The sequence below is a fragment of the Macrobrachium rosenbergii genome, chromosome 15, assembly GCF_040412425.1.
Source record: "Macrobrachium rosenbergii isolate ZJJX-2024 chromosome 15, ASM4041242v1, whole genome shotgun sequence".
NCBI classification, from domain to species: domain Eukaryota; kingdom Metazoa; phylum Arthropoda; class Malacostraca; order Decapoda; family Palaemonidae; genus Macrobrachium; species Macrobrachium rosenbergii.
The window spans coordinates 17,335,681-17,363,018 of record NC_089755.1 but is presented as its reverse complement, the minus strand read 5'-3'; the positions used below and the strand labels follow the sequence as shown (position 1 = coordinate 17,363,018).

Genomic DNA, 27,338 nt, shown 5'->3' with positions numbered 1-27,338 from the left:
TTCTGCATTTCGAAAGGGATGCATTTTCTGGCTGCCTTCTTGAATTGATGATGGAGTTAGCAGCAGAGTCTCCTGTCTTTTCTTCTTCTGCTGCTGCATTTTGAAAGGGATGCAATTTCTGGATGCCTTCTTGGATTGATGATGGTGTTTGCAGGAGAGCCACCTGGATCTCCCTCTTCTCCTGCTGCTATATGTCGAAAAGGATGCAGTTTCTTTCTGCCTACTTGAATTGATGATGGTACTTGTAGCAGTCTCTTAGATCACTTCTTCTTCTGCTGCATTTCGAAAGGGATGCAGTTTCTTTCTTTCTTCTGGAATTAATGATGGTGATTGCAGCAGAGACTCATGGTGCACTTCTTCTCCGGCTGCTACATTTCGAAAGGGATGCAGTCTCTGGCTGCCTTCTTGAATTGATGATGGTGTCTGCCCAGATCATCCTGGCTAGCCCTCTTTTCTTGCCGCTGCATTTCGAAAGGGATGCAGTCTCTGGATGCCTTCTTGAATTGATGATGGCGTTTGCAGCAGAGTAACCTGGCTCGCCATCTTATGCGGCCGTTGCGTTTCGAAAATGATGCAGTTTCTGCCTGCCTTCTTGAATTGATCATGGTGTTTGCAGCAGAGCCTCCTGGCTCACTTCTCCTGCTGCTGCATTTCGAAAGGGGTGCAGTTTCAGGCTGCCTTCTTAAATTGGTGATGGTGATGGCAGCAGGTCCTCCTAGCTCGCTTCTTATCCCTCTCTTCTGCATTTCGAAAGGGATGCAGTTTCTGGCTGCTTTCTTGAACTGAAGACGGTGTTTGCAGCAGAGCCTCCTGGCTCACTTCTTCTCCTGCTGCTGCATTTCGAAAGAGATGAGGTTTCTGGCTGCCTTCTTGAATTGATGATTGTGTTTGCAGTAAAGCCCTCTTCCCTGGCTGCTGTATTTCGAAAGGGAGGCAGTTTCTAGCTGAAATCTAGTATTCATGATGGTTTTTGCAGCAGAGTCTCCTGACTCACTTATTCTCCAGCAGCTACCATTCAAAAGGAATAAGGTTTCTAGCTGCTTTCTTGAATTGATGATGGTGTATGCAACAAAGCCTCCTAGATCACTTCTTCTCCAGTTTCTGCATTTCAAAAGGGATACAGCTTCTGATTGTCTCCTTGAATTGATGATGCTGTTTGCAGAAGAGCCTCCTGGCTCCCTTCTTCTCCTGCTGCTGCATATCAAAAGGGGTGAAGTTTCTGGCAACCATCTTGAATTGATGACGGTGTTTGCAGCAGAGCCTCCTGGCTCACTTCTCCTGCTGCTGCATTCATAAGGGATGCAGTTTCTGTATGCCTTCTTGAATTGATGATGATGTTTGCTGCAAAGCCTCCTGGCTCTCTTATTCTCCTGCTGCTGCTGCATTTCGAAAGAGATGCAGTTTCTGTCTGCTTTCTCTTAATTGATAATGGTATTTGCAACAGAGACTTCTGGCTCACTTCTTCTGCTGCTGCCTTTCGAGAGGAATGTAGTTTCTGGCTGCCTTCTTGAATTGATGTTGGTGTTTGTAGCAGAGGCTCCTGGCTCGCCCTCTTCTCCTGCTGCTGCATTTCGAAAGGGATGCAGTTTTTGGCTGCCTTCTTGAACTGATGATGGTGTTTGCAGCAGAGCCTCCTGGCTCGCTTCTTCTCCTGCTACTGTATTTCGAAAGGGATGCAGTTTCTGGCTGCCTTCTTGATTTGATGATGGTGTTTGCAGCAGAGCCTCCTGGCTCTCTTCTTCTCCCTGCTGCATTTCGAAAGGGATTCGGTTTCTGGCTGCCTTCTTGAATTGATGATGGTCTGCATTAGAGCACTAGTGGGCGTGGGTGGCCCTTTTGTCGCCGCTCAGTTGATGGATGCTTTTGCTTGGCTTGTTTGTCGTCCGTCGTCTTGATCCTGGTTATTCATTGTCTCCTCTGGCTTCACATATGGTAAGGACAGTATACTTACTGCAAGGCCTCCAAGGTGTCAGTCTACTTGTTGGCCTCATTTAGCAGTTGTGGAATGGCGGTTCCTTCTGGATGAGGTTCCATACCTTGAAGTTCATTGACCATGATTTATTTAAGGGGACGTTGGGGGTTCCAGGATATGTGGGGAGTTCCAGTGTGACTCCTAGACATTTGCAATCTCCAGAGACTAGGGTTGGACTGATATTCCAGACTCTTCACAAAAGGTTGTGTGCTGGCAGCAATATAGTCTGCACTATACTAAAACGACTCTCTCTTATAACTGGAACCAAAAACCACTAGAAGGAAGGAACTGCTGCCAAAATGTTTGCTTGGATGCCTTTTGCATACTGGAGACTGCGTGTCATTTCGTATCGTCCTTTGTTGAAAATGTACTTTAGAAATTGACCTACTTTATATTTAAACAGTTTTTTTGTGCAATTGGCATTTGCATTGCTATTCATTATGAGAGTCTCAAAGATTTAGCTTTGTTGTTCGTAATTGTTTTAAATTATTACATATTTATCTTTGCAATTTATAAAGAAGACATAATTATGCTTCACTTGTATGCTGATAAAAGAGAGCCGTGTAAAGATTTTCTTTACTTTGTCTACATACAGAAATCTTATTTCTTTAGATTTTGTGCAATATATGTAATCTCATGAATAATACTTCAAAGAAATTTTTAATGTTTGTCTAGATAATTTCTGAAAAGCAAATATCTAAGTACACAGTTGTGTAGTCGAACAATCCGGCATTTGCGTGAGTGCTCGATTTTGCTTCTCCAAGTATTTTGAAAGACACGAGTACTACGAACAAGGAAAAATTAATACCTCATGACAGTTAATTAAACCTCTTTTATTTAATGACGAAATAGGGGTTGAAAGAAATTCAATGATTATCTTTCTTCTTTCCCACAAAACCACAGGAAGAAACATAATTAATAGATAACAGTTTATCTTGGGGAAATGTTCCTTTGGAAGCTGAAAACATTTGGCTGACGGCTTGTAGAACATTTTGAAGGTCGCTCAGCTCACCAATTCATTCCGACATTGCATATAGCATAGTTCAGTTTGGTACTGCAATGCACATTTCTGGCTACCGGTGGGGAACTGGTCGTATCCAAGGCGAAACATTGATCCATATCATTAATGAAGTCAATCCAGGCTGAACCTGAAAGAAAATTTATTCATTAATCTGCACTGTGCCATTTGCCTCATATTTTCCTGTTCCTCTATGCGCTTATGTATTTGCACAACTGAGCTGCTGTAAAAAGACAAAATCAATTTTCTGCACACAGACACACACACACACACACACACACACACACACACACACACATATATATATATATATATATATATATATATATATATATGAATATAAGAAGGCCCATAAAACACTATTTAAACGTTGAAACCATATATTTCGGGCACTAGCTTCTGTGCCCTGTTCACTGGTAGAATATGGACAGGTGGAAAGTTACAATGGTATATATACAAAAACATAAAGGTGTGGCCCTAGGCCTCCGATGTTATGGAGGTGGCGTTTCTTAAGGAGGAGAATGACCACATTCCCTAGTGGTTTTGGCCTCATTAGCTCCCGTTTGGCGATGGATCTGGCGGTCCCGTTTCTTGGGTCATCTTCTTCACGAGGGTTTGAGGATTAGGTGTTTCATTGGATGTCATCCGATTTCCAATGTCCTCCTGACAGGTTCATATTGTTGGTTTGATTGATGATAGCAGATTCCAGCATCCTTCTTTTGTACGGACAGCTACTTTTGAAAACCAACTCCGCCCCACTCCAGTTAATGACATGCCCTGTATTTCTGATATGTAGGAAAATTCCCGAACTCTCCAAAGCGTAACGATCGCTGATCTTTTGTGCTCTGTTATTCTTTGCGTCACGAGCGATCTACCTGTCTCGCCTACGTAGATGTCCTGACAATTACTACACGGTATCTTGTAAACTCCGGCTTCTTCCCTTTTGTTATTTAAGTATCCGTTAACGAGCGAACTCGATGGATTTGGGATAATGGAAAATGAAAATTGTTAGGCCTGAGTTGTTCGGAGGCCTTTTGGATGTTTTCATCTTTTTTTGTACGGAAGCTTTATTTTGTTGTTGAAATCTATTTGTCTGTTGTGAGTGGGACCTTTATAGTATATTTTATTCCTTTGTTAATAGCCCTCTCAATAATGTGTGGTGGATATAGCAGTTGCGTTAGGTGTTGGCGGATCGTGTTAAATTCTTTATCCAGGTACTCATTTGAACATATCCTAAGTCCTCTGAGGAATAAGTTGCACCCTACCATGATTTTTACGGAGACGTCGTGGTAGCTTAAGAAATGAACGTGTTTTCTTTCAATGGTAATTTTTACAAACAAAAAATTTGGCTGTAGCATGGGAAGTCCCCTATCACCCCTTCTAGCAAACTTGTACATGGAATATTTCGAAACAGAACTTTTGTCGTCTATCAAACCCCATAATATGATCTGGCTTAGATACGTAGATGATATCTTTACTTTCTGGGACAATAGCTGGGGGGACTTTAATGAATTTTTTAATAGGCTAAATTCGCTAGTTCCGACCATAAAATTTAAAACAATGGGAAAAGGACGGAAAACTGCCGTTCCTAGATGTACTGATCATAAGAAAACAGAACAGGTATGCATTTACAGTATATAGAAAACCCACCTTCGCTGTCTCCTACATTCATTTCTTAAGCTACCATGACGTCTCCGTAAAAATCATGGTAGGGTGCAACTTATTCCTCAGAGGACTTATGATATGCTCAAATGAGTACCTGGATAAAGAATTTAACACGATCCGCCAACACCTAACGCAACTGCTATATCCACCACACATTATCGAGAGGGCTATTAACAAAGCGAATAAAATATACTATAAAGGTCCCACTCACAACAGACAAATAGATTTCAACAACAAAATAAAGCTTCCGTCGATGAAAACATCCAAAAGGCCTCCGAACAACTCAGGCTTAACAATCCTTTCATTTTCCATTATCCCAAATCCATCGGAGTTCGCTCGTTAACGTATACTTAAATAACAAAAAGGGAAGAAGCCGGAGTTTACAAGATACCATGTAGTAATTGTCAGACATCTACGTAGGCGAGACAGGTAGATCGCTCTCGCAAAGAATAACAGAGCACAAAAGATCAGTATGTTACGCTCGAGAGTTCGGGAATTTTCCTACATATCAGAAATACAGGGCATGTCATTAACTGGAGTGGGGCGGAGTTGTTTTCAAAAGTAGCTGTCCGTACAAAAGAAGGATGCTGGAATCTGCTATCATCAATCAAACCAAAAATATGAACCTGTCAGGAGGACATTGGAAATCAGATGACATCGACACCTTAATCCTCAAACCCCTCGTGAAGAAGATGACCCAAGAAACGGGACCGCCAGATCCATCGCCAAACGGGAGCTAATGAGGCCAAAAACCACTAGGGAATGTGGTCATTCTCCTCCTTAAGAAACGCCACCTCCATAACATCGGAGGCCTAGGGCCTCACCTTTATGTTTTTGTATATATACCATTGTAACTTTCCACCTGTCCATATTCTACCAGTGAACAGGGCACAGAAGCTAGTGCCTGAAATATATGGTTTCAACGTTTAAATAGTGTTTTATGGGCCTTCTTTCTTATATTCATATTACACTGTAGTATTACAGGAAAAGACATTCATATATATATATATATATATAAATATATATATATATATATATATATATATATATATATATATATATATATATATATATATATATATATATATATATATATATATATATATATTTTATTCCTTGGTCGTCTCTTATTCACTCTGACTTAACCTAAAATCAGAATAAGCTTGATTTCCTTCCTGAATTTTCCGAGTTTGCTTTTAAATTGGTTTATACAAAGATTTTCCAATCTGTTCTATGACTCCAGAGCTCATTACAGATTGATAAGCTATTCATCTTCAAGTTAATTTCGAATTTAATTCCACTCTATAATCACCTCATTTATCTCTTTTCTTTGCACACTGTAATCAGCTAGCTATGAAAAAGTGCCAGTGAACCTGATCGCAACTGAGAGCCCAAACCGTCGATATGAGAATCCTGCCATAGAAAGATTTAAAGTTTTTCATCAGAAAGCCGGATTATTAGGGTTTATTTGAACACACTCCAGATTATCAGTCATTTTCAATTATCACGTTAATTCCTCGTCTTTCAGCTCTTAAATTGTTTTACTGGTCGATTATTAGTAATTATTATCAATGACTACCACTGCCAACACTACCACCATGTCTTATATAATGACAATAAAAAGTGAAAGCAAATTGGTAAATATACAACTGAACAGGCTCCTAGAATCATTCAAGAAGAGTATCATAATCGGCTCACCAGCCTCATCTCCCCCATTTAGAGTATTTTCTTTTTTTGTCATCTACAAGCAGTTTGTATTCGTAAATATCGCTACCATCAATCCAAAGTGTTTTTGACTCAACAATACTTGAATACGCAACCCCAGATATCAGTTACCTGCTCCAGTATTCTGATACGAGAGATAATACTTCCACTTGTCATGTGAATGAGTTCTGCTGCTGATGACAAATGCACACAGCAGCTTGGATAAGACCTAGGCTGCAGCGTAGACAGATCCGGAGAAGTGGCAAAGGACCTCCTGCTACTTACAGGATGCTGGGGCTCTGGATAACAGCCCTTCAAAGCCTTTCGATCAATGATCTCCAAGCCTGAACTCGAGGCCATTTTTCTCCAAGGGCTTGGGGTCATCAGTCCCAAGGGTTCAGGGTCATCAGCCACAATCTCGAGCCTTCTGTTATTTATTCATCTTTCAGAGATGAGACTTCCTGCAGTGCGGCGCTGTAAGGGCGGCCCTGCATGAGGAGGCTGAGGGGCGGTCAAACATGACTGAGGGTGTGGGGCTTTTGCCTGACAGAGGAGGAGGAGGAGGCCCTTTTAGTAGCAGCTTGTCTCAGCAGGTTATAGTTTATATATATATATATATATATATATATATATATATATATATATATATATATATATATATATATATATATATACAGGAAGAATCAGCACTGATTAAACAAAGAAATACGATGAGTCTCTTAAAAGGAGCTTGGGACTCAGATATTGTAGATAAAATAAAATCTTCCTCCAAACAGTGATTAAGAAGATTAAGAGGCTGTCAATTGGAGTGACATAATGGCTTACCTCTGGAACTCTTGGTACAAATACCGCTTTTCAGTAATTCTTTTCTCATTCATTAACTACCTGTTGTAGGAGACAGTTGTTCTCCGGAATATATAATATTAACTTTCTACATTTTGGCGTTTTTATGGGCTCCTTTTATTTTATGGAATTCTGTTTTAACAGAAAATATTTCACAATCATATATATATATATATATATATATATATATATATATATATATATATATATATATATATATATATATATATATATATATGTGTGTGTGTGTGTGTGTGTGTGTGTTTGTGTGTGTATGTGTGTGTGTCTTTTACTGTAATACAACAGTATAATATAAAGATAAAAAGGCCCATAAAACACTGTTTGAACGTTGCAACCATATATATCGAGCACTTCCTTCTGTGCCCCTGTTCACTGGTAAAATGTGGACAGATGATATGATACAAGAGTAGATATACAAAACATAGGTAGGTGTGGCGGTAGGTCTCCGTTGGTATGCAGGTGGCCATTGACCCAGGAACGATGGAAATTCAGGTATTCCATTGTGATTTTTGGCTTCATTAACTCCCGCCTGGCAATGCCTCTGGTGATCACATTTTCTGAGACACCTTCTTAAGAAGAGGCCTGAGGATCATGGTAGAGTGCAACCTATCCCTCAGGGGATTTAGAATATGTTCAAAATGATACCGAGATAAATATTCAACATGGTCTGCCAACACCTAATGCAACTGCTCTATCTACCTCACATTATCGAGAAGGCTGTTAACGAAGCAAATAAAATATACTACAGAGGTCCCACTCATAACAGACAAATAGATTTTAATGACAAAATAAAGCTTCTGTATGACGAAAACATCCAAAAAGCTACAGAACATCTCAGGTTTAATAATCCTTTTATTTTCCATTATCCCAAATCCATCGGGGGCTCCATAATTACGTTTACTTAAATAAAAAAGGGGAAGAAGCAGGAGTTAACAAGATTCCATGCAGCAATTGTAATGAGATTTATGTGGGGGAAATGGGTAGGTTCCTCTCACAAAGAATAACAGAGCACAAAAGATCAGTGTGATATGCTTCAGAGAGTTTGGGGATTTTCCTACATATCAGGGACAAAGGCCATACCATAAACTGGAGTGGGGCAGAGCTGGTTTTCAAAAGCAGTTGTCCATACAAAAGGAAGATGCTGGAATCTGCTATCATCAATCAGACCAAAAATATGAATCTGTCAGGAGGACATTGGAAATCAGATGACATCGAAAGGTTAATCCTCAGGCCTCTTCTTAAGAAGGTGTTTCAGAAAATAGGACCACCAGACTCATCGCCAGATGGGAGTTAATAAAGCCAAAAGTCACAAGAGAATACCTAAATTTCCATCCTTCCTGGGTCAATGGCCGCCTGCATACCAATGGAGACTTATTGCCACACCTACATATTTTTTGTATATATACTCTTGTATCATATCATCTGTCCATATTTTACCAGTGAACAGGAGCTAGAAGGAAGTGTTGAAATATATGGTTGCAATGTTCAAACAGAGTTTTATGGGCCTTCTTATCTTCATATATATATATATATATATATATATATATATATATATATATATATATATATATATATATATATATATAATGTATACATTATATATACATATATATATATACATATATGTATAAATATATATATATATATATATATATATATATATATATATATATATATAATATATACATCATATATACACACATTATATACGTATATAACGTATGTGTATATAATGTATATACTGTATATATATATATATATATATATATATATATATATATATATATATATATATATATATATATATATATATATATATATATATATATATATATATATATATATATATATATGTATATATATATATATATATATATATATATATATATATATATATATATATATATATATATATATATATATATATATATATATATATATATATATATATATATAAGCCATTCAGAAAGCTTGCCATAATTGCCTAAGGTCTCAGATTGTGTGAGCTGCCTTGGCGAAGTAGAACAAGGGGGCATTGTACTGTTCCAACGACCACAGGGAGTGAGGAAACACACACCCTCCAAATACCCACTCGAAAGCCATTAACTTTTGGTGTGGGTATGCCTGACCTACGATTGGTTAGATATCCCTGGCAGAAGGAATCAACCAATGTCCTACCTGAGGGAAAGTATGAGAGGGGTGAGAAACGCCCGGCGTGCCCTCACCGCCTTTGTGTCAGGCGTGTGGTCTGCTGGGAGGCACTAATTAACAGTAAATATAGCGAACTGTGGGTCTTTGATCGTGCCACTCCAGTAACTGTGCAGTGTGAGTGAACTGGAAAAAGAGATGATGGAGCAGACAAAAGAAACAAGGGCACAAAGGGCTGACGTCGAAGCGATATGTCAAAGCAAAATTACGCCTGACCTCACATAATTAAGCACTAAGTAACGGGTGGAAAATAGCGAACCAAGTCGCTCTGGTGAAAATATTCAATACAAAGCGTGAGAAACCGTGAAACGGGCGAATACACACACAGATGTGTTGTGTATAAAAAAGGCCAAAGACTAGTATGCAGCGTAAAAGAGAGGGAAATGGCTTGAATGCCTCCAAGTCATCGGGAAAGACAGACAAGGCGTCATATGAAAATAGAGAAGACTAGCACTTCCCTTGGTAAAAACAAACAGACACTTGCTGTGAGTGCGAAGTGGAAAACAACCATCGTCAAGCACTGTGATTATTAGCATTATTATTATCAGTGTCTTCGCCAATGCCCAGAAATGAAACATAGATGGCGGACAGCCGCCGTTCCCGCCAAAGGAAAGACAACCTAGAGGAGGCAATCAGGAGGAGAAGGGCCCATGACGAGAAGCAGACCATTCCCGCCAATGGAGAGGTGCCCTGGACAACCCTGCCTAGAGGTGCCAATTGCCTTGTTAACATAGTCAGCCAGCGAAACGCATCCCCTCCCTCTCGAGGAAGGGAAAGACGAATGCAGAGGGGAGGCAAACGGAGTTCCAGGCCACCCCCTTCCTCCACACAACCCAGTGCCAGCTATAACAGTGATGGAGATGGCAGTTGTGTGTGCCTGGGAAACAAGAAAAGCCTTGTTGGGCATGGGGAAGGATACCAGTCTTCCCGCCCCTCCCCCCTCCCGGGAGTAATGGAGTGAGAGTGATGGAGCAGGGGCAGCAACCACCCTCAAGAGCGGGAGTAAGTAGGGAGGAGAGGTTGGGCAGAAACCTCGTTCCCCTTCTCCCTCGAGATGTTGAGAAGATGGTAACTGCCATAGCCCATAGGGATGGATGGATGTGGGAGCGTGCGAGAGCTGTAAGCTGAGATCTGGTAGACCTTGCTAAGAGCTGTGAAGATTTGTAGTGTTAAGAACAGCTGATAGCCGCCAGACAACGGCTGACGACAGTGAGGGAGTGAAAACAAAACTCCTCCCCTCAAGAGGAAGGGGAAGGCGACGTAGCGAGAGGAAGGCGAGTCAGGTGGGTTCCTTTTTTGGTGCCACGGGGGATGAGGGAGGCAGTGTTACCGACCAGTGTGAATAAATCAGTCACTGAAAATTTTTGTGAGGAATTTCAAAAGTCTGGGTATGAAATCTGGTAAACTAGCATTGAAGTCCAGTTTTTTCTGTTCACTATAGTTGAAACTTTTTCTTTGCAATTATTAAATTATCAAAAGGCTTCGTGATTAGATCATTGTCTGTCTTGTGATATTAGAGTGTCCTTCTGTTTTGGATTTTTTTAGGTTATTGAAGTAAACTGTCTGTGCTGTAAAATTTTGTTCTTGCCAGAAATAACATAAACTATAAACTAGTGTTTTGTCCATTTCTCAAAATCAATTTTGTGTGAACTGAAATTTTTTGTGATTTATCTGTTAATGCAGATAGTTAAGGAATTTAATTTCAATTTACTCTCATTAAAGTCATTGGGAAGTAACCAGTTCACTGATATTGCTTGCTTTAATGTTTTGTGGTAATTGTTGACATTTTTCATTTATTTGTTCAATTTTGTGTCGGCATTTTTGAAATCCTCCACCTCCGAGGGCGGGAGACCCCAAACCCCTCCTCTAGAGCCTCTCCTCAGTGGCCGAGGTGTTTGTTGGAGAACCTCACTGATAGTATGTAACGTTAGATTTATTGTTATTGTTAGTTACCCGAATGTTAGCCTTTTTGAAATTTTCGCATTTAAAGATCTGATTGTTATTCTTGATATGTACTTGATGATACGAGTCCATTTAAGGTAACGGGTCAACGCCCCGGTTAGTTAAGAGTTAAGTAATATGACGAAAGATGATGCATCTCCATTGCCTCAATCGAAGGAAGGGTAAATTGATTACCACCTCCAATTTAAAAGTCAGCTTATTATTATTGTTAATTCATAGAAATTTTGATAAAATAGCGAGACCAATAGGTTTGATGAGAAGGAAGCCAAACTTGCATTGGGAAGGAGAAATAAATTCTCAGATTGATGATAGAGGGAATGACGAACCAGTTTGTCTTGTGTTACGAGCATTAAAAGGGGCAGAGAAAAGTTATAATACCTTCAATAAGGAGTCATTGGAATTTCTGTGGATGCAAGGGAAACATCGCTACCTTTTGTTGGACCTCAAATATAAATTTACAGTGAACATTGCCACTGAAAGATTTGGTTACGAGAGGGGATTTAGCTAAGAACTTGATATTGTGAAAGGATTGGGCATAATCTGGCAAAATTAAATAAGGTAGCTGATGCTCTGTCTAGAAATGTTATAATAGGTGTTACAACAAGAGCCAAAAATAGAGCGAGGAACGACAAAAGCAATCTCGCAACGTTAATGGCACAGGCGATGTCAACGCAGTGCCAACATTCTTATAAGTAGCAGTAACAGCTGAATTCATTAAACACGCCTGCGGGCGAATTGCACACAAAATGGGGGCTTGTCGGGTCAGCTGTGAGTGACAGGAACAGCGGCGAGTTGACCATCACAGTGCTGAGAGAGAGAGAGAGAGAGAGAGAGAGAGAGAGAGAGAGAGAGAGAGAGAGAGAGAGAGAGACAGCTGTTCGAATGCAAGAGGGATCTTTGCCGGATCCGGAGGGTCCCAAAGTAGATGCCCTGTGAGTGGTTGTGTGACTGGGTATGTGAGAGTGTTGAGTGACGAATACCCGATTCTGGAAGAGCCGTGAGATAAATTCTTCATAAGAAAAGCTACCTGTTGAGTCGTTCTTCCTCGTTCTTGGATTGAAAGAGCCATCCATATAATTCATGTTAGTCCTTATTCCAGGCATATAGGCTTAGAAAAGTTCCTTATAAGGGCACGCGTAGTGGTGCCTGTTAAATTCGATCATGGGTACATAAATGTGGTGAGACCACTCCTGCTGGGCCAGGACAGTACAAGTATATTTGCCTTCGTGGATGCGTTCACACGCTTCCCACACACAGGTGCAATGGTGGATAAAACCTGCTTATTCGGGCCCTTATCGTGTGAAAGAAATTAAGCGCAATACTGAGTTATCCAACCTATCCACTCTGGGAGCACAAAGCAAGCAACACCTGTCGTGCGTGCGTGCTGTACGTCAAGACAGTCTGGTGTCCCACACCAACAAACCAGTACCCACTAACCCTGGCTGGCTGGGTATTTGGGAGAAGATCTTGTGGAACACGTACTCGCTGAGAGTGCAAGAGCGTGCTCATAAGCCCATGTCCTAAGTGAATGCCATTGCAAAGTGAACGAAATGTGTTAGTGATCAAAATCTGTAAAATCCGTCCCACGTCCTTGCCTAGGGAATCAGAATCATACCAGAGTTTATGTTTTTATTTTATCCATTATTCCTGTGTCAATCAAATTGAATGTTGTGCCATGAATTTATACTGTTTCGATTTTTCTTCCAATTATTTTGAGTGTCAAGTGTCACTGCCTGCGTATCATATTCCTGTATCTTACTTTTTGCCATTCCGTGGTGTTGATTCTCCGCGACATGTTATTGTGGTTCTGCGCTTTTATTTGTTTGTTGTCCTTTATTGTGTGTTAAGCTACATACCAATCTGGATGCCACCTTTTCTTTATGATTTATGATTCTCACAAGTGCTTTTAAAAAATTTTTATGTCACTTTCTCACAGGTGCTGAAATTTTTGTGTGTGATTTTCTATTTTATTTTTATATATTTTTGTGTGGTTGTCTTAAAAGTAAATTGATGCTCTGAGATTATACTTTTAGTTTTTCTGGAGAAAAAATTCCACTGCTTTTATATTATGTTGTATCTAAATCTTTAAATTATTGGTTTTTTTCTTGTTCAATTCTTTGAGAAAATTTGAGTACATTTGCAGGATGCAACGTGATTAAAAATTTGATGCCATGTTGTCGTGATTGCCAAGGACAGTGTTAAAGTGTGTTATTTTCTTTTTTTGATGTGTTCAATATTCTTGTTGTGAGTGTAAACTAAGATTTATTAATTAAATATATATATATGTATATATATATATATATATATATATATATATATATATATGCATATATGTCTATATATATAAAAGTGAATGTTTGTATATGTGTTTGTCCATTATGGAAATCCAAACTGCTTGACAGACCCAGACAAAATATTGCACACGGCCTCTGTGTTACCCCAAAAAGGTATATAACTCAAAATCAAACCCCTACCCCATGACAGACGTACAAACAGACAAAACAAATGAAATTTTCGTTTCTAGTCCACCTTTTCTTCAGTAACGTTATGGGAGTCACCAACAGCTTGGGTGGAAAGCTCCAAGTTTTCTGTTGGTGACGTCATTAAACTCCTCCCACTGCAAACCCTCAGACTATGGTGGCCTGACAAATGCGAATTTCATCATTAATTCGTTAGTTTATTTTTTGTTTTTACCTTCGTAATTCGCTATAGTGACTGCTTCGTCATGTTAAGGTGACATATTTCATTACAATGATGTATTTCGTTTTAAAGCCTGTTTAAATGAGGTCTGAAATAATCAAAATATCACCTTGGACACTCCAGCGGTTGACATTTGGAATTAATTATCGTTGCTTGGTACTAATTACCTGGAAAATAATGACTGAAAATTCTAGATTAAAACTTTACAGGAATGTAGATCATTACATTTGGCAAGCTTTTCCGAAAGGCACTTGCAGAATTTGCGTGTATGGAGGGCAAAGGTATAAGGTGCAAACACAGATTAAATTAAGAAATGGCAACTATTGCACTTCGAGGAACGTCGAAGTCCACGCAGCTTTCACAACACGTCAATTTTGTACCTTTTGCTGATGTAATAATACGCAGTAAGGAATAGTATTCCTGTCGTTTATGAAAATAGAATTATTGTTTATGGTTATATATTAGAATGATATATAGTAATTTCTATCTTTTTTCAACAAGTATTTATTCACAACAACAAATAACTGATTGCCTAACATTCCTCCAAGAATGGAAAGATTTTGTTTGATTCATGATTACGTTATTACCAAAGGTATGGATTGATCAAGTTTATAGATGTCGTATGGACATGCTTAGTGGTAATTTTTTTCTAATGATCCTGGTAACTTTATATTTAATTCTACATTATGGAATCTGATGTCATTGTAAAGATAATGAGTTGTAATTTATTGTGTTAGGTTAAAAACATCCCTAAAACCAATGTAAAGAATACGTATCATGAGTTGAAGTTAGCCGTATAGGAAAGTGTTTTGCCATTTTTTTTTTATATGATGAGGGGTGGAAGGCTACCTGTTACAGCAGATCACTTGATAATAGGAAAGAGGTAAAAGGGCCTAACAGAGTATAGTCTAACTATTTCTTATTAAAAAAAGACGTCTATCCTCATACAATATTATTGGATGTGTTTGAATTGGAACTAAGGGGTTGGTTCAGCTTTTCATGAACTGAACAGTAAAGTTTACTTTTATTATAGTAACACATATCATAAAAATACATCATTGGCCTAGGCCTATACCAAATTGTCTGTATCACATGGAATTATTGTTTTATATTTTTATTGTATAATTTGGACTAAAAACTGCCTATAAACAGCGTTCAAGGGTCTAACAGCGAAATGAATAATGCGTCTATACGTTATTCATATTATGATCAGAAAGTCTGAGATACTTCCCAGATGAAATACAGTGGCAAACTGTCACGAAATTGATGATAACCTGTCCACAGGTGCAATTACCTGTCATTCGTTAGAAAATTATTTAGTTAATACCATCAGTTCATCCATTCCGGTGAGTGGACTGTCTCTGTCCACAAACCGTTGTCTACCCGTAAGTTCTAATGGCAGTTTTGATGAACTGACAGAAGAAATGACAGGTAAACTAGATCTAGAATATACAGCAAAAGGTTGATGAATTCTATGATAGTGAATGGTTGTGTTTGGAGAGAGTGAGAAAGAGAGTGAGAGGAAAGGAAGAGGAGGAGGGTGGTTAGAGAGGAGAGAGAGAGAGAGAGAGAGAGAGAGAGAGAGAGAGAGAGAGAGAGAGAGAGATAGTTTATTGAATGTCATTCAGAGTTTTCCCAGGCAGCATCATGTTGGTCAGCTAGTATATATATCTATATATATATATATATATATAATATATATGCAAATTATAATTAGTGTTTTTATGGGCCTTTTATCTTCATATTATACTGCTGGATTGCAGTAAAAGAGATTTATTTATACATACAGTATATTATATATATATATATATATATATATATATATATATATATGTATATATATATATATATATATATATATATATATATATATATATATATATATATATATATATATATATATATATATATATCCAAAAAAGCACAAAGAATTCGAGAAAGTTAAGAGGTCATTGTGGTTATTACAATTACATATATATATATATATATATATATATATATATATATATATATATATATATATATATATATATATATATATATATATATATATATATATATATGTGTGTGTATATATGAATTTTTATCACATCACCATGATTCATATACAAGCATTAAGCTACAAACGTCCTTTAATATCCAATTCGCTCTACCTCAGAAATAATATATTTTCATATATGTTACCAAAGGGGAATTTTTTTAGTTGATAATAAGTTCGTCGTCCCGTGGGCTCAAACTAACGCAAGACAAGAACTCAGGACTACAGTGAGGCGCCTGACGCCTTTACCCACACGGCCAACAAGTGAGGTATATGTTGATACCAACCCTCACCTACAAATCCCCGTCGAACTCAGGGGGAAGATCAGACCCCGCTTTAAGCATTAACAAATATGTCTGCCAAGGAGTACAAAGCTTTCATGGAGGTAGGGAAGAGTATGATATTAAAGGGAGAACAGTTGCTCCAGTGGGTTCAGGATCAAGCAGCTGCCACTAAGAAAGCCAGAGAAGAAGAAAGAGAGTATGAATTGCAGCTGGAACAGCTGAAACAAGAAGAGAATGAGAAGTGCAGAGAAGCAGTGACAGCATGAAGAACAAGAGAAAGATAAGCAGCTACAGCATGAACTAGCATTGGAGGAAAAGGAAGCCGAAATCAAACAAGCCAAGCAGGACAGTGCCATGGCACTGGCCCAACACAAAGCCGAGCATCCTGCACCAGTCTCCTCACCTTCCACTGTCTCCAACATCAGCCACCCCATGCCGAAGTAGAATAAAGCAGAGCCAGAAGCATGGCTAGATCAGGTGGAAACACTCTTCTTGGAGTACAGCCTCACACTGAGAAGGCCATGATTCTTGCAAAATGCATGACTGGAAAGGATCAGGACAACTTCAATTCTTTAGGAAATGGCAACAAGGGAAACCTTGAAGAGGTCAGGAAGGCTGTAGCAATCACATATGAAATTATGCCGGAGAGCTGGAGGTAAAGATGGCGAGGTCTCCCCAAGATCAGTCAAACATGGTCCGACTGGTCTTACAAAAAGAACCAAGCCTTGCAGCAGTGGGTCAGTGCTGTGGAGTGCCAAGACATCGAAGACATATTAAATTGGATGCAGCTTGAGGACTTCCTTTACTACACTCCCGGCCCTTTGGCCCTGTACATCGGCAAAAAGCAGCCGAAACTATTTACAGAGTGCTGCTGACTGGCAGATGCCTATGAGACATACCACCCAGCCTCCAGCACTTCAAATAGGCGCATGGTGGCCCTGACCCCACTGCCTTAGCGCTCCAACCAAGAAACGGACCTCCTGATCCACCTGTATGTGCTAATTGTAAAAAAGTAGGGCATTTAACAGCCCAGTGCAAAGCTAAAGGGGGGAGCCATGGCAAAGCTCCCACTCTAATCAGAATTTCCAGTCTACTCCCACCGTAACAGCTCCTTGTAGAGACTATAGTAAAGCTTATTGCCTCAACTTTAAGGAATAGGGGCATTCCACGACTTACAGGCATTGCCCTAACAAGAAACCTGATGCTGCGGTTGCTGTAGCGGTCACTCATTCATCCTCTTTAGGACCCCCAGCTGTGGGCCCTATTTATGTTGCATGTCCTAGAGGTCATATATCACACTAAACAGGTTCTAACTTTTGAAGACACTGGTTCCCAGATGTTTGTTATAAGGCAAGACAAAGTGCCCTATGGGGCCATTATTCAAGAAAACCAGCATGTAACTATTGAAGGCATTAATAACTGGAAGCTGACACTCCCAGCTGTCTGATTGAGGGTCACTAGACCACACAAAAGTAGGATTTGTACTGTTGGAGTAGTCAACCATATTCCTGGAGGTTATGACCTCCTCCTAGGAAGGAACCCCCCCTCCTCAACACCTCACTGGGTCAGCCCAGGAACCTACCCTGTGGGCATCTCTGTCAGCTGTTGATGTTACTCCCAGCCCTTCCATTGAGCCACAGTCAGTGCCAATGACTGGCCAGTGTAGTGCTCTGATCTATTTGGCCATTGAACCCCAAGCAGAGTCAGTTTCTGGGTCTTTTCAAAGTATACAACCATGGACACCCAACACACTAAGTCCCGAGGCCATTGACATCGCCCTTTCAAATCCTGTGCCTGATCCTGCATTAGAGTCAGTGCCAGAGCACGCTGTCGATCTCCCTTCAGGAGATCCTAATCCAGACACCCCCTCTCATCTACCAGCCTGGCACCGCTATCATTGTCCAGCTGAGAGCCAGCCCAAAGTTCAGTAGGGTCTCTGCCAGATTCCCTTGACCTCAGCAGAAGCTCGTCCCCCAGCACAGCCTCACAACCCATGTCTAAGTTGGTCATCGTCACCTGCAAGCCCCTCACACCTACACCCACCTCTTCTACTTCATTCCAGTCCCCAGTAGACAAGCCTCTGGTGGACAAATCCACACAAGAAGTCCTATTGAAGCTGGCCACCGATGTGGCACCCATGCAACAAAGGCTTGCAGAACAAGTTGGCACCACTGCTGTCCAGGTTGATGCAGCAGCCGAGACAGTGGCCAACTCACTGCCTGTTTCACCAGATGACAGTACATCCATTGTCGCACCAGGTCTAAGTCCCGAGGGTAATGGGATTATGGGCTCAGACCTGGCACCAGGTTCTTCTCAGCTTCCTCCAGAGCCATGTGCCAAGGTTCCAGCCAAGACACCTAAGCCTAAAGTGCAAAGGGAAGCAAGGAGGAAAAGGATTAGGGAGCATAGGAGGTCGGGTAGTAACTAGGGCCATAGTGCTCTCATGGTACTCGTATTATATAGCTGTAACAGTGCTTCATGTTATAAAGCAATGCTAGCCCCTAATCCAGAAAAGATGTCTCAGGTTGTCTCCCACCTTTAATCAGTCTTGTTGTATTGAAAGAATTTATTTTGTATTTCACTAAGTCTGTTCTTTTGCACAACAAGCTGAAGAGCATGTCCTACCCATTTTTGCAATTTTGTTGCTGTCTTTATTACACTTTGTTGTAATGTATTATATTGTGTAGTACATATCATAGAGCAACTAACTCACGTGTATTTCAATATTTTTATGCTGATCTTGCATTATTAACATATTTCATGTCCATGTACATTTTCTCTTAGTTTAAATGTCTTTTTTGCAATTTACTTTATTCTCTGCATGCAGCTAGTTGACATTAGTACTGCATTAGCTTGGTTCTGTGTGACATTCACTTAGATATATACTGACCTCGAGTTAGTAGCGGTGCCAGTTCATGTTATTCCAAAGACAGCATCTTAAAATACACTCAGGCACCCTTTAAGCTAGTGTTAGAGACCTTAAGTTAAGTTAGCAAGTATGCTCACTCTCCTGAGGGGATAAGTTAGGAGTAAAACTAAAACTATTTCCATTTTGCATTGGACAATGATCCATTAGGAAAAGTACTTTGCGTAATCAGTCTCAGCGGCTCACTAGTGCAGACCTTCACACCCAAAAAGAGTGGAATGTCTGCTTAAAGGTGGAGCCTTTATGAATATCGCCGCTGAATCACTAACTATTAAGCCCTTATGGCAAAAATACCAGCCATTAGGGGAGAGAGTGGTCCCTATAGACCTACAAGTGATGGGAGAGTTTGACCAGTAAGTGTCTCACCTTTTTCAGGGAGGGGTCTTTATGAGTCTCAAGGGGAAACACGTGTGAAGGTAGAAAGCTGTTCCCTGTCTTAATATCAAAATTCAATTTACCACCCACTGAGTTTTTTACTTTTATACTGGCCAAACCTCTTCTCCTGCAAACGCCACATCCGTAGCCTAAAGCAATGCCTTCAAAAACAACCTAGGTGTCACAAACACAGAGGTCACACCATCAAGGCAGTTCAAGACAGATCAGTCTAGGAAACGGTCAGAACAGGTAACCTCTGCCCTTACAAACCCCAGAGCTGGGGTGATTTTTGGAACTCTCACTTTCTCACACTGAACAGAAGTACCAATTCCTGGACATCACTGCTAACTTGGATCGGATCGACATAAGGTTGTGTGTGAACTCAAAACCAGGAAGCAACGAAGGAGTGTGATTAGTGCCGTTACCAGCTGAGTTGTGATTCTGTTTCCCAATTGCCTGAAAAAACCAGCCCCTACCATGTTGATAGGAATTCTTGCCTAATTGGCTTAAGAGACCAATTGCACATGGCCAGTATTCATAATTGAGATGTGTTATCCAACTCACTCAAACATTGTTGTGTAAATTCCAACTTAATTAAATTAGTGAAAGTGTCCAGTTTCCTTGGTAATTTCTTTCATGTTGTGATTGTAAATAATAAAATACTGTTGAGAAACTCATTTTCTCTTGGCAATCTACCAATTCTTTGTTCTTTTTTCATTTCTTTAGTTTATGGGCTCATGAGGGTTTTTTGTAAGGATAAATTGTTACTTCAAGGCCCAGTACACACTAACTCCCAATCTAAGCCTGTGTTAATATATATATATATATATATATATATATATATATATATATATATATATATATATATATATATATATATATATATATACATACATATATAAACTATGACCTGTTCAGATTAGCTACTAAAAGAGCCTCTGTTTCCTCCTCCTCTGTCAGACCAAAACCCAGGTCCTCAGTCATGTGCAACACCCCCTCAACCTCCTTATGCATGGCCCATACAACCTCACACTGTTAATGGCAATAAACAGCAGTTCCATTAGCTCCTACAAAGGGAAGCAAGATCGAATCACCTCCAAAGAGTGATGAGTGAAGGTAGACCCCACCTGTGGTCATCACTGCTGGAGAGAGAGCAAGCAGCAAGGTCTTCTTCACACCTTCATTATAAGCTCCCTCGGCTGTCTCATAGACTACATAACTTTAACTTGTTAGGATCAGTGAAATTGTGCCATAAAAATTCCAGTTGATCGTATCTCCATAAATGATAAGCTTCCTATTATCATGGTAGGCAAGTTTTCATATAGCATTAAACCATGGCTTCTCTTCAAGATGACAAGATCACAGTGAACTGGCTTGGCATTTCAAGTCTACCTTCCTTGAAAAGTTAACACAAGGAGCAACCTGATCCCTCTCCACATTAAACTTAAATAAACTATGATCATATGAGCCTCCAGGAACCCTCTCCACAAGATACGGTCCCTGTAACATCTGTAAGTACAAGACTGAGATGATTGCCAGATTTGTGTGCCGGTTCAATGATTAGCTGCTCATAACCAAAAATAGGAGAAAAATATATATGAGTAACATCATGATTATCTGAGGCAGTAGTGGAGCTCAACCATTCAATGTGATGGCCATTATAATCACCAATGAAAATCAACAAGCATTGGACTTCTGCCATTTTGGTAAGCAAGCAGACATATGTAGAGTCACCCAAATCTGGATTCCTATAGGTAGCAAAATGATCAAGATTTATCGGTTTTCCACAGACTATAACCACCAGTGTTTCAAGACATCTACAGGGGCCTATGAGATGTAGAGAAACCCTCTCTAATGTACAGGGCCATTCATTCCACGGTCCCTTTGGGGAATGGCGCTACAATTGGGTAAAATGGGCTTCTTAAACCCTGGAATCAACCGTTCTGAAATATATCACAAATCTGACAAGAGTTTCAGAACACAAGAGGATATCAAAACTGACAGCAGCAACATCAAGCCCTTTTTATTCTTATATAATCTACTGACATTGCTACATAAAATGTGGCATTTCTGTGATCGATACTGTGGACCAAGATTAACTTCAGTATCACCAGAAAGAAGTAATATAAAAAACTAAACATAAAGGAATATTTTTAACTTAACAAAAACAATAACAGGACCAATATATACATAAAAAACAGCATTGAAAAGTGTAAGCCCATAAAGACAATTATCGCAGGAGGGAATCAAACTGGTTGACTGGAAGGAGCAGCAACAAATAACAAGGACAAATACACCTCCAGATTTGCAAGATGGTTTTGAAAATGAATTCATGGGTAGAGATAAAGAACAAGAAGATGATATGGGTAAGGCAACCTCTTGCTCAAACACCAGGCATCCTCGGTTCTTCTAACAGAGGATGTCCTACATACCTCTAGAAAAACAAGAGTAAGAGAGAACTGACAGAAAAATGTACATGAGGGTACCCCCAAGCAAGGGAACCCCAGTCCAAGGTAGTGAAAGACCCCAGTACAAAGGCTATGGCATCATCCAAGATTGAAGAACAGAGGTTTATTTTGGAGTGGCCCTCTCCTAGAAGAGATGCCTACCAGGCTAGTGAGTCTCTTCTGCACAACAAGAAAGGACAGCACGAAAAGGTTAAGAAGTGCAAGGTGCTCAGTGCTGTCTACTGTGTGTCAGCAGTAGAAGATATGTCATGAATATGCCAGACTGTTCTGAGTTGGTGTACGCTAAATAGAAAAAAATCCACGACTAGAAAGGAACCCAACAACAAACTTTAATGGCCAGCCTTAGAAGGGACTTTAATGTCTCTGGTGGTAATAATAGCTCTCCGGGCGACTGGTGCCTTAGCCAACCTACTACCTACTACCTCTCATTCATTACTCCAAGAGCCTCAGGAGTTTTCAACAGTGAAAGCCCCATGATCTTTGACAAAAGACTCCGTTCTCCCATTTCTCTTCCCTGCTGGTCTGGGCCTTCCAGCTTTTCTGGTGCCCACAGGAGCCCAGCTGACACTATCACCTACTATTCTGCCGGGAGTGGCGCAAAGGGCGTGTCTGAGCCATCCCCATCTCCCTTTCATCATTATCTCATCTAGTTATGAAGTTTCCATTTTGATAGCATTTCTTTCCTTATCCTGCCCCGTGAGTTCTAATGTCCTTCTTAAAGCAGTATTTTTGGACCCAAAAAATTTAGATAGGTTTTTTTGTTGAACTGTACCATTATTCATGTCCGTAAAGCAATACAGATCGTAGCAGACTTGTGTATAGTCTTATTTTTATATGCAGTTGTAATCTATTGAATTTGCAAATGTTGTTCAGCCTATCCATTCGTTGATTAATTATCATTAGATTTTCACTTCATTCCGATTCCAGAGAACTTTGCTTCATATTTCATTGTTCCTGAATACGGAAATCACTCAGCGTCACTAGTACTTGATCCAGGCAGCGTTATTTTCCCCCTTTGTGCATACTCTGTTCTCATTACTCCTACTTCTCTCCCCCTCTCTATCTATCTATCTGTCTATCTGGCTATCTATCCATCTTTCAATCTATCTATCTAAATGCGGGTTTCCACTGCATACTCCCACCAACCAACTTGAGACCATTTACCAGAGATGCCGGACATGAGGTGTGAAGCGAGAATGGGCAGGTCTTCAGGCCGAGAGACAGAAGTCAGTGCCGTGTGCTCTTTCCCGCAGCGCTGCGCTGCTTCGTTGAAGATCATTATTCCTGCCATCAGGGTGAAACATGACCCCAATTCCTTTATATAAACTCCGCATTGATCACATTGACCTGAAAATGCAAATGCTTTAAAAGACTTACGGTGCATGTTGAACCTACATTTACGTTTGTATTATCAGTATGAAACTGGAGATAGTTAAGAGTAAATTATTTTAAAAAGAATCTATATATTCAGTCTTCTTAATGTAATGGAATCTAAACGTTAAAACGCAAGTCAAGTCAATATTCCCCTTCGAATTCTAATTTATACAGGAGTAGGAACATCATGGCTACATCATGTTTTATACTAATAGCAATGTATCGGAAATCCTCTGTCCCTGTCATCAAGCTGAGAAGAAATTATATGTATATATATATATATATATATATATATATATATATATATATATATATATATATATATACATATATATATATATATATATATATACATACATACATACATATATGTGTCCATATGTGTATGTGTGCATATATATATGTGTGTGTGCGTGTGTATATGTGAGTATATATATATATATGTATATATATATATATATATACTGTATATATAAATAAATATATATGTATATATAGATATATATACACATACATAATTTATATATATATGTGTGTGTGTACGTGTGTGTGTGTGTGCGCGCGCGCGTTTAGTTGCAATGAAGAGTTCCTCACCGGCGCATTTGTAACAGGCGCATTCATAGCCTCCAGGATAGTTGGTGCACCTTTGGTCGGGTTGGCATGGGGAAGACGCGCATTCATTGACATCTGAAAAAATTATATATATATATATATATATATATATATATATATATATATATATATATATATATATATATATATATATATATATATAAAAATTCTACCAAGGCAGCTCTTTTTCAAGTAATTAATACGATTGAACGTTTGTACAACTGACACAAATTTCCAAGTTTTTAATATTCATTCTACATAGATGCAAACACATATAAGTACAAGTGTGTGCATGTATAGATACACACATATATATTGTGTATGTATGTATGTATATCCATTGGTTGAGAAATTTTCCGGAAAAGGCCAAGCACTCCTATCCTATCCTAGGTCCTTGGCAGATCCGTATGAAAGGAAAATGATCGATCTAGAGACTGGAAGGTCTGAGAAGTGTCAATGAACCCTGGTTCCTGAGAACTTGTATCTTCTTCACTTTTTGCACTGCGATAAAATCAGTCAGTATCGAACGCAGTGACTACTTGCAATCCGTTTTGGAAGAATGGGCCAACAAGACGAAACACCAAACGAACAGAAGACAAGTAGCAGACTCAAGTAGACTTTGACAAGAATATAAAGCTCCCTCAAGTTGAAAATATTCTCAGAAAAAGCTCATGACCACCTCAAGGTAAGTTGACGTTTAAAACTAGTATTCATTTATTCAATGACTCTTCAATTTTATATATGACATATTGTCTGTAATCAGCGGAAATGTTCATAAGAAATGGTGGATTGTAAGAATGTTGTTGCATGATTCTTTTTGGCTTTGCTTCTTCCAGTAGAGCGAATGATCACAGAGTCCACCAGTGATGTTCATATCCGTCGTGGCACATCTCATTTCGTACTCAACCAAATAATCAATGTATCAGCGTTTTAAAATCAAGCTTAATAATAAATTCGTCCAAATCCCACCAGACAACTCGAACACTGCTTTAGTTGAATCTGTATAAAACGTCTATCACAGATGAACCTTCGATTTTCAACGAGTTGCATTTATATTGTGTTGGCATTAAGAATCCGCGCTTGAAATTGATGAAATTCTTGTTTCTCGAACTGCACAAAACACACACATGGCCACACAGCACACACACACACACACACACACACACACACACACACACACACACACACACACACACACACATTCACAAACTTGGTCACTCGAATCCGACTCACCTACGCAAGTCCCGTTTTGGTCAACGAATCCCTGTTGGCAAATGCAGTTGTAACCGCCGTCGGTATTCACGCAGGAGGAGGCCGGCGGGCAAGGATTACCCAAGCATTCGTCGATATCTGTCGGACAAAAACAATCCATAGGATTAGGTTCTTCATGAGGAATGATTCCTAGTAAAGGAACGCAGATATAGACAAACGAGTGAAAAGCTGAATAACACCAGGAGCATATAACGAGAATTTCATGTAACATAAAGTATTCAATTTGTGATAAAAATCAAGTCCCGAATGACTGACTGTGTGTGGCTGCCTGAAACTTACCACTGCAGCCGCCGCCACCTGCTGTGTATCCCTTGTTGCAGACGCACAAGTAACTTCCGGGAGCATTTTGGCACTGGCTGTTTGGAGGGCACACCGAACTCTGACACTCATCGATTTCTGTTAAATGAAAAGGGTGATTGCTTAAATCAAGAGAGAGAGAAGAGACGGATGTTGGAGACTGATCACAGAAGCGTTCGTTTGAGGTGCTTCAACTAGTCTACTTTATATATTTGCATCAAAAGTTTCCTCATTCTGAACAGCAGAACGATTTCTTTGATGATAGGTAGGGCGCCTTCCTCTACTCGCATGTAATGAAGAGGGAGTTATATTCTCAAATGAAGTTTATAAGAATATGATTTACCTATACCAGACTGTACGGACGGTTTGAAGACTGCAATAAAAAGAGAATGTTTATAGAACTAGAAAGGGTTTATGTGAAGGTTTGAAGTGTGAAAAACACGGAAGCATGTAGATATAAAGGGCAACAAAAATACGTTACAGACAACATGAGGAAAGAATGCAATAACTCGACTTTTTGCCACACCCTACCAGTTTTATGAACAATAACATTATATTAATGTTTGAAGAACACCGAGTTCATTCTTGCTGTCCTGCGCAAAATTTAACCAGAAGACTTGCACTGACTCTTCCTACAGATGTAATCTTTTTTCTTTCTTTCTAGGAGTGTTCAGAAAAGGTATATCTTAGCTTAACCAGACCACTGAGCTGGTTAACAGCTCTCCTAGGGCTGGCCCGAAGGATTAGATTTATTTTTACGTGGTAAAGAACCAACTGGTTGCCTAGCAACGGGACCTACAGTTTATTGTGGAATCCGAACCACATTATGACGAGAAATGAATTAATATCACCAGAAATAAATTCCAGAGACACAGCACTCCAAGAAGTGTGGTTATTTGACCAAGTTCTGGCTCCTTTGCTAACCTACTCGAATTGACTTTAGTACAAGGCAGAGAGAGGGGCTCAACAATGGTCAGAAGTATTTGTCTGTTCACGGAGTCTAAGTGGAAGGTCGAAAACTAAAGGACCTCTGTATACATGATCTAGAATCTAATACGAAAGTCATCCGAATGCCGTGAATGCAAAATAACTCCTCCCTTGGGTCACAAAAACTAGTCACTTGCATCAAACTTACCCTCACATGGTCCTACATTTGTAACTCGAGTGTATCCTTCTATGCACGGACATGAGTAACTTCCGGGAGAGTTGACGCACTGGTTGTTCATTGTGCACTGAGCAGTACCAGCCCTACATTCATCGATGTCTGCAGAAAGATGTGACACGGAATCAGGGTTGAGAGACAGAGAATATCTTGTATCTCATGAGAAAGAATGACCTCGCCGAGCCTTCCCCCTTTTAATGGTATACATTTTGGAACGAGCAATGAACACTCCTCTCTCTCTCTCTCTCTCTCTCTCTCTCTCTCTCTCTCTCTCTCTCTCTCTCTCTCTCTCTCTCTCTCTCTCTCTCTCTCTCTCCAACGTAGATGCTTGCCGCAACAGTCGGCTAACAACTAGAAACATAATTCGCTGTTTAGTTGAAATGGGGAACACTGGGGTTAGGAATAGTATCCATCGGTTTCACCTCGTCCGGTTGAAA

General features: G+C 39.7%; 1 protein-coding gene across 1 annotated transcript in view; it reads right to left on the bottom strand.

Moving 5' to 3' along the window:
- Nucleotides 1-2,789: 2,789 nt before the first annotated feature.
- LOC136846449 (latent-transforming growth factor beta-binding protein 3-like) overlaps nt 2,790-27,338 on the bottom strand; it is a 47,427-nt gene continuing 22,878 nt past the window's right edge. Inside the window, exons 9-14 of the mRNA XM_067117225.1 lie at nt 26,875-27,003; nt 25,722-25,838; nt 25,404-25,520; nt 24,153-24,245; nt 23,349-23,531; nt 2,790-3,120 (exon numbers count right to left, since the gene is read on the bottom strand). Of these exons, the coding sequence (XP_066973326.1) occupies nt 2,981-3,120; nt 23,349-23,531; nt 24,153-24,245; nt 25,404-25,520; nt 25,722-25,838; nt 26,875-27,003 (779 nt within the window). The 3' untranslated portion in view covers nt 2,790-2,980. The remainder of the gene's footprint in view (nt 3,121-23,348; nt 23,532-24,152; nt 24,246-25,403; nt 25,521-25,721; nt 25,839-26,874; nt 27,004-27,338) is intronic.